At 42.0% G+C, this 8235-nt stretch overlaps 1 protein-coding gene across 2 annotated transcripts in view; it reads left to right on the top strand.

The window, feature by feature from the left end:
• The window catches only part of SCAF11 (SR-related CTD associated factor 11), a gene marked incomplete in the record, with an annotated part of 64098 nt that overhangs the window by 22019 nt on the left and 33844 nt on the right, over positions 1 to 8235 (top strand). For both annotated transcript variants that reach the window (XM_034770001.1, XM_034769992.1), the window contains 2 exon segments: positions 5322 to 5399; positions 7280 to 7377. In XM_034770001.1, coding sequence (XP_034625892.1) covers positions 5322 to 5399; positions 7280 to 7377 — 176 coding nt within the window.

The raw sequence follows: 8235 nt of genomic DNA, 5'->3' as shown, positions 1-8235 counted from the left end.
GGGGGGGGGGGGGGGGGGGGGGGGGGGGGGGGGGGGGGCGAGGAGGAGGGTTCATCAAGGAGAAACAAACAGAAGTTTCACACCGTAGCCTGGCCAGTCACAAAACTCATTTTCAAAGCTGCTCTGATGCGCACCGCGCCCTGCTGTGCTCCTCTAACCGCCCTGGTGTCTGGCTGCGCGTAATCAGCGGCCAGGCGAGTTGCCTCAACCTCCCACCCCGCCACAAATGTCTCCCCCTTACTCTCACAGATATTGTGGAGCGCACAGCAAGCAGCAATAACAATGGGGATATTCTTTTCGCTGAGGTCTGAGCGAGTCAGTAAGCTGTGCCAGCGCGCTTTTAAATGTCCAAATGCACATTCCACCACCATTCGGCACTTGCTCAGCCTATAGTTGAACAGGTCCTGACTCCTGTCCAGGCTGCCTGTGTACGGCTTTATGAGCCATGGCATTAAGGAGTAGGCTGGGTCCCCAAGGATCACGATAGGCATTTCAACAACCCCAACGGTTACGTTCTGGTCCGGGAAGAAAGTCCCTTCCTCCAGCTTTCGAAACAGACCAGAGTGCCTGAAGACGCGAGCATCGTGTACCTTTCCTGGACATCCCACGTTGATGTTGGTGAAACGTCCCTTGTGATCCACCAGGGCTTGCAGCAGCATTGAAAAGTACCCCTTGCGGTTTATGTACTCGGTGGCTTGGTGCTCCGGTGCCAAGATAGGGATATGGGTTCCGTCTATGGCCCCACCACAGTTTGGGAATCCCATTTTAGCAAAACCATCCACTATTGCCTGCACGTTGCCCAGAGTCACTACCCTTGATATCACCAGGTCTTTCATTGCCCTGGCAACTTAGATCACAGCAGCTCCCACAGTAGATTTGCCCACTCCAAATTGATTCCCGACTGACCAGTAGCTGTCTGGCGTTGCAAGCTTCCACAGGGCTATCGCCACTCGCTTATCAACTGTGAGGGCTGCTCTCATCCTGGTATTCTGGCGCTTCAGGGCAGGGGAAAGCAAGTCACAAAGTTCCATGAAAGTGCCCTTACGCATGTGAAAGTTTCGCAGCCACTGGGAATCGTCCCACACCTGCAGCACGATGCGGTCCCACCAGTCTTTGCTTGTTTCCCGTGCCCAGAATCGGCGTTCCATGGCATGAACCTGCCCCAGTAACACCATGATTTCCACATTGCTGGGGCCTGTGCCTTGTGAGAGGTCTATGTCCATGTCAATTTCCTCATCACTCTCTTCGCCGCACTGCAATAGCCTCCTCGGCTGGTCCAGGTTTTGCCTTGGCATGTCCTGGCTCTGCATATACTCCAGGACAATGCGCGTGGTATTCATAGTGCTCATAATTGCCGCGGTGATCTGAGCGGGCTCCATGATCCCAGTGCTAGTTATGGCGCCTCGTCTGAAAAAAGGTGCGAAACTAGTATCTGATGGACCAGGGGAAAGAGGGAGGGCGGGCCAAGTGACGACATGACGTACAGGTACAGGGAATTAAAATCAAGAAAGGTGGCTGTGCATCAGGGAGAAACGCAAACAACTGTCACACAGAATGGTCCCCCCAAAGATTAAACTGAAAACCCTGGGTTTAGCAGGCCATTGATTTGATGGAGGGAGGGGGAAGCAAATGAATACAGAACAAATCTATTTTTTACATCTTAAGACGACGGTGCAGCATGACTGATAGCCCTTGGCATCTTCTGGGTGCTTGGCAGCAAATACTGGGCGCTTGGCAGTTAGTGTACTAAGACTGATAGCCACATTTTTCCTGTATGATGACGATGGCCTTCAGGCCTATTGCACAATATGCTGCTCAGGGAAGACTCTGCTAATGTGCGATGATCCAACTTGTAATAGGACGGTTACCAGTCGTAATACACCATCTACTGCCAAAAGGCCAGGGGCTGGTGCAATGCAGCCCTACGGCTGCCAGCCCCACAGCTGCCGGCACCCAGATCGCCGATGAAGGCTACCAGTCATGCTGCACCGTCTACTGCCAAAACGCAGTTAGCTGCTGCTGTGTAGCAATGCAGTCCCACGTCTGCCGGCACCCAGAGGACATATGGTGACGGTGAGCTGAGCGGGCTCCAGGCTTGCCGTGGTATGTTGTCTGCACAGGTAACCCAGGTAAAAAGCCGCGAATCTATTGTCTGCCGTTGCTCTGACGGAGGGGGAGGGACCTGACGACATGTACCCAGAACCTCCCGCGACACTGTTTTGCATCATTCGGGCATTGGGATCTGAACCCAGAATTCCAATGGGCGGCGGAGACTGCGGGAACTGTGGGTAGCTACCCATAGTGCAATGCTCCGGAAGTCGACGCTAGCCTCAGTACTGTGGATGCGGTCCGCCGACTAGAGCACTTAGAGCATTTTATCTGGGGACACACGCAATCGGCTGTATACAACAGATTTCTATAAAATCGGCTTCTATTAATTTGGCCTAATTTCGTAGTGTAGACATACCCTAAGAGAATGTTACTCACCTTGAAATTCTACTTTTGTGAAGCTGTTTTGTAGGATTCTTACTGGATCTTAGCTGTTTAGTAAGAGTCAGGTGGTACCCACCAATATTCATCCTCGTATCTGACAGTTTTATCTCACTATGGAACTTAACTACCATCCTGGAACATTTTATTCATTTCCTCCTGACAGAGGTCAGCAAGAGGTTTCCCACAGAAGATGCATCTCTTCAATTATTGTTCCTGTTCAGCACCTACTCTGCTTTAGTATCTATTCTGCATGCCCCTGTGATTTCTAGTCAGGTCTTGTCCTCCATTATTTAAGTTTTATTTTGGTGACCCCACGGCTCTTCAGCCACCACTAGATCAGGAGCATAAATAGAAATCTAGTCTCTGAAGATCTTAAAGAATCCTCTGTTCCATTGCATAGGTTCTTCTGTTTGGCACTGAGCACTTTGGAATTGTTACTTCAGCACTTTGGCAAGTAACACAATCTCCCACCAGGGTTTAATCCGTGGGGAAGCAGAGATAGCTTTATCATGTGGAGGGTAGTGGTGATACAAGGAAGGCTGTAAGGTAAAAGAATAAGACAGAAGGAGAAGAGTGGCAGAGGTTTGTGAGAGGCCAAATCCAATTAAATGGGGGCAAAGGGAGACTAATGCCTAAGAGTGGTAGGAACCATTTTCTCTCTGCAGCAAGAGAACAGCATTACAGTTAATTACATTTACATTTCAGTTAGTTATGAACTTCATTTCCTATACTAAATTATCATGATAATGCTATGCACCATAAAAAAGCTGAGTTCCACTGCAGAGGTGGCTATCTTTTAGTAGTGGGCAAAGGAACTCTTGTACAGTGTTTGTAAAGAGCTGTGGGATCTTTTTGGCATGAAAGGCACTATATGAACATAAACTGTTATATCCATGGTCACACATTATAGAAAACTTGAGTTCTGTGAACTTTCCATATATATGCTATGACCCAAGAAACCCTGAATGCCAGCTGGCCAAGGGGGTTACAAGAATATTCTGATTCTGGTAGATATATTCTGGTTCCCCAGAGAAAATTGTATGTGGGCTTAAATGAAAGCCAGGGTCACATTGGTCATTGTTGTGAAATGTATGTACAGATGCTATTTAAGGAGTTATGTATGTCTGCTGAAAATATGTTCTGTATCACAGCAGAGGTGGAGAAGCAGGTTTCCTTTCAGACAAAAGATGTTAATTTACATTTTAACAGAGACAGGTAAATAAAGTTTTATCTCATTCACAATTGGTCAACCATCAAAGCTAAATGCAGATGAAGGATTGTAAGAATTTCAGAAAGGAACGAACGGGTATAGAAATACAACAGGGGAAGAGAACCTTATCTTGATACCCTTTAAAGGTTCACTGGAGCATATTTTAGGAACAAAAAAGATGTCCCATCATCCTGTACCTAGGAAGTAAAAGTGCAGTGCCTTTACACTCATGAAAATGGGATCATGGACAGTTTTGGTTTGAAGATGCTTCAAAAGGCTGTGAGTGAGGTTAACTTCATTAGACAGGTTAACCTAATATTTAAGTTTAATCTCTAAAAATGTTATGATTTTTGTTGTAAATATAACCTTTTCTTTCCATTATCCTTATTCACTATCTCTTGAATCATTGGTAATAAACATATTGTTGTTTTCAGTATAAATATGTCTAAGTGTTGTGATATTAAGCAAGGTGCTGATCCTGAGTTGAAGTTGATAAACTTTTTTCAGAAACAGTATTTTTTATTCAGTGTCCTTGATACCCCACATCTGTGAAGAAAAAAAAATCTAGATATTTTGGTACATTCTGTTTCACATATGGCAGTTTTGTCCTTTATAGAAAAGTTCAATGATTGGATGAAATTGAGTCTGTACATGACAGCTTTTATGATGGTTGGTTAAATCTTAATAGGGTAATAAATGCATATCAGTTAATATGAGCAAGTTATAACATTGCATGTTTCAAGCAAATTACTTTTGTTTTTGTTTTTGTACTTTGTTTAGGGACTCTTAACAGGTTTACATATCCTTGCCATGTAAATATCAGAAACAAAATAATCAGTATTAGAGGAACAAGGTAGGTGAGGTAGTATCCTTTATTTATCCAACTTCTGTTGGTGAGAGAGACAAGCTTTCGAGCCACACAGAGCTCTTCTTCAGGTGTGGCTCGAAAGCTTGTCTCTCACCAACAGAAGTTGATCGAATAAAAAAAATATTACCTTACTCGCCTTGCCTCGCCAATATTCTGGGATCAACATGGCTACAACTACACTGCACACAATAATTAGTGTGTCAGTGAGCTTTTGTTTAGACACACATCATATAAGAATATAGCCATCAGATCTTTCTTTAACAAAGTGTTACCATATTACAGAGTGAGCCTCCTTACGCCTAAGACATGTTTCTATTGAACTTATTAAATTGAGTGAAATCTCTGGGCATTGAACAGAATAGGCATGTTTATCAAATATTATTTTTATTTTTTAAAAATAAACAAGTGTGCTGGGTTATTTTACAGGTGAACGTACTTTTTCTGAGTACTGAATAAAAGATAACCAAATATCAAAGTATCCATTTGCCCTCTAACTACGTACCCAGAAAAATAGACAGTGTGTTAATTTTTCAATAACAGCTTCCCATATTTATTGGAGCCGAGCCAATCCTCTACGGCAGGACTATTTTTCTTTTTCCCGTAGAGGCTATCAGTAGCTGAGCAGCTAGTAGAGGGTGAGAAATTTCTGCTAAGAAGCCCAGGATAATTAAATGAATTAAAAAATCTAGAAAATTGAGATTTTTTTTCTAGTTTAGAGTAAATCATAATAGATGAAAAATCTTCTTTCAGATTATGGCTTCATGTCCGATTGATCGCAAACCTTTTCAAACAGTATATCAGCTTGGTGCATTAAAATACCATATAAAGGTAAGTCCAAAGTTCTTTTTCAAATACATTTCAGTTGTAGGAACTTGTGGGCCATGCTGAAGCCTGTTGTTCATAAATTACTAGGACTCACTAATTAAATACACTGCATTTTTACCAACTATATTTAATATTTGATAACATTTAAGTTGTTTTTGAACAAAAGTTCTTCTTTTTTTTTTTTTTCTTAGCAAACTTTTACAGTGATATAGAGTCACAACGCTCTACTTGTGTTTGGATCTCATATGGATCGTTTGACACCCTCGTATCCCCCAAAATAGGCATTTTCCTTGCATCTTACCTTTACTTAAAGAAAATACTTAAGTGTTGTTATAAGCTAACCTTGCATAAATTTGCAAGTAAATTAGCCTTGCTCAGAAAAAGTGCTTCTTGTATGTGCAGGTTTTGCTGTTCTATACAGTCACTAGTAAAAATTGAAATTAATCTCCAGTATCAAGACACTTTGCCGCAACCAGATGTTTGTTTATTGACTGACTGTGAAAGGCTCAGCTGTATACAGCTATTGTGGTGGAGCACACACAGATAGGGTTTTTCAGAGAGTGGTAGTTTTTCAGATAGTTAGCAAAAAAAAAAATAAAGTTTTCTTCAGCAAATACAAGCTCATTTGATAAGAGCGTAAGCAATGTCAATAAAATTCCTCAATGACAGTTCCATATTGGACATTTGCAGGGCAGTAATGTGGTTGTCCATACGTACGTTTACAGACCATTATGCTATTGCCGCATCTTCCAGAGTAGACACAAATTTAGGAAAGGCGGTACTACTTCAATAGACTTAGTCCCACCTCCTGGAAGAGGGGTACTGCTTGCAGGTCACCTAAGTGGAATACACATCTGCATCTACTCAAAGGAGAAGAAATGGTTATTTACTGTAACTGCTTCTACAAGATGTAATGTAGACATGTATTCCACTACCCACACTCCATTGCCTCCGCCTCAGAGATGCCTTATATGGGAGTTTGGTGCAAAGGAAATAAGGGCACAATCTCTGGTTCTGGTGCGCTGGATGTGCACACACCTAAGGCTTGGTCTACACTACCCCCCTAATTCGAACTAAGGTACGCAACTTCAGCTACGTGAATAACGTAGCTGAAGTTCGAAGTACCTTAGTTCGAATTAGTTCGAACTTACCTTGGTCCACACGCGGCAGGCAGGCTCCCCCGTCGACTCCGCGGTACTCCTCTCGGCGAGCTGGAGTACCGCAGTCGACGGCGAGCACTTCCGGGTTCGACTTATCACGTCCAGACTAGACGCGATAAGTCGAACCCAGAAGTTCGATTTCCAGCCGTCGAACTACCGGGTAAGTGTAGCCAAGGCCTAAGTGTATTACATGTCTGTTTCACATCTCAAAGAGCCATAGTTACAGTATTCAGAGTAGCAGCCGTGTTAGTCTGTATCCGCAAAAAGAACAGGAGTACTTGTGGCACCTTAGAGACTAACAAATTTATTAGAGCATAAGCTTTCGTGGACTACAGCCCACTTCTTCGGATGCTCTTCCTGGTTGGGAAGTAGTACATAATGCTGTTTTTTAACAAAGTTGGGTGGATAGTAATGGAATTACTTGCTATGAAAATCTGAATGTTGATAATTATGTAACCACTTAGATCTTGCAGAATTTAAATGCATGATTGATAAGGCCAATAAGTCCTTATATATCAAATTAAGATTTGTAAAAATACCTGACAGGACCTGTACGTTTTGGGATCCAAATAGCTATCTCTTAAGGAAGGAAGTTTCATACTTTCCTGGTATAGCTTGTAATAGGAATAAATAAGTCCTCATGCTTCAGTTTTCAAATAATATTTTTTATGCATTATACTGTGCGCTCTAGTTCCAAGACTGACTTTATTTTTTTTATTGCAGGTTCAGGAGAAGATTCAACTAAGGGAGAAGGGAGAAAAAGAAAACTGCTGCTGCAATAAAGAAAAATATTATCACATGAATACAAAAATCTTTATGAGGTTGGTGATGCTCTAAATGTAGTATGTGGTAATATCTGAATCCCAAATATAAATATCGTTGTCAAATTTACAGATTGGAGATAGTTTTGAGCATCTTTTCCAATTTTAATAAGTTTAGATATGGAGTTCCAAATGTCCCATTCTCCCGTAAGTGGTATATAAATTTGACACTGATGTCGTGTCTGCTTGATTGTAGTAAATATTGGATAAAGGGTTAAGAGTCAACATTTGCTGTTAACCATTGAAACCTGGGCTGGGAGGTTCTTCAAAAAGGCAACTAACTGCATGCATGTATGCCTTTTCTAAGTAACTTTATCAAGGCACTAAAGAAATATGGGTAGATTAAAGTGAAATGAAAATATTTTCATGATTCTCCTTTTAATACAACCTATGAAATGACTTGTAAGAGAACTTATGAATTTGCACATTTGAAAAATCATAGGTTGATATTTTCAAACCAAGCTGGGGATTTAACACATCTTTCATTAATTTTAATGGAGGGGATGTATGGCTAACTCACCTACACTGCTTTGAAAATATTAACTTTAAATGTATAATGGATATGGCCCCTTATGGGGGAAAAGCAATTGCCACCAAAATGGAAGCACTTCCCCTCCATTACTTTGCTAATGGGATCTCTGGCAATACAGTCAGATGAACATAAGTTGTCTGTTTATACATTGAAAGAAACCTGATCATGGATAAAACTGGTGCATATGGCATTGCTTTAAAAAAAGTCATTTGTTTTTACTGATCCATATGGAGGAAGGGATGCTAGTGTCCTATTAAATCTTTGGTATATTTTAGAGCCTCTACACCATTGACATAAGCACCAGTTTGGTGGTTTGGCGCTTTACT

The sequence above is a fragment of the Trachemys scripta genome, chromosome 1 (assembly GCF_013100865.1).
Source record: "Trachemys scripta elegans isolate TJP31775 chromosome 1, CAS_Tse_1.0, whole genome shotgun sequence".
NCBI classification, from domain to species: domain Eukaryota; kingdom Metazoa; phylum Chordata; order Testudines; family Emydidae; genus Trachemys; species Trachemys scripta.
The sequence above is the reverse complement of the archived record's forward strand: the minus strand, read 5'-3'. Positions and strand labels throughout refer to the sequence as shown.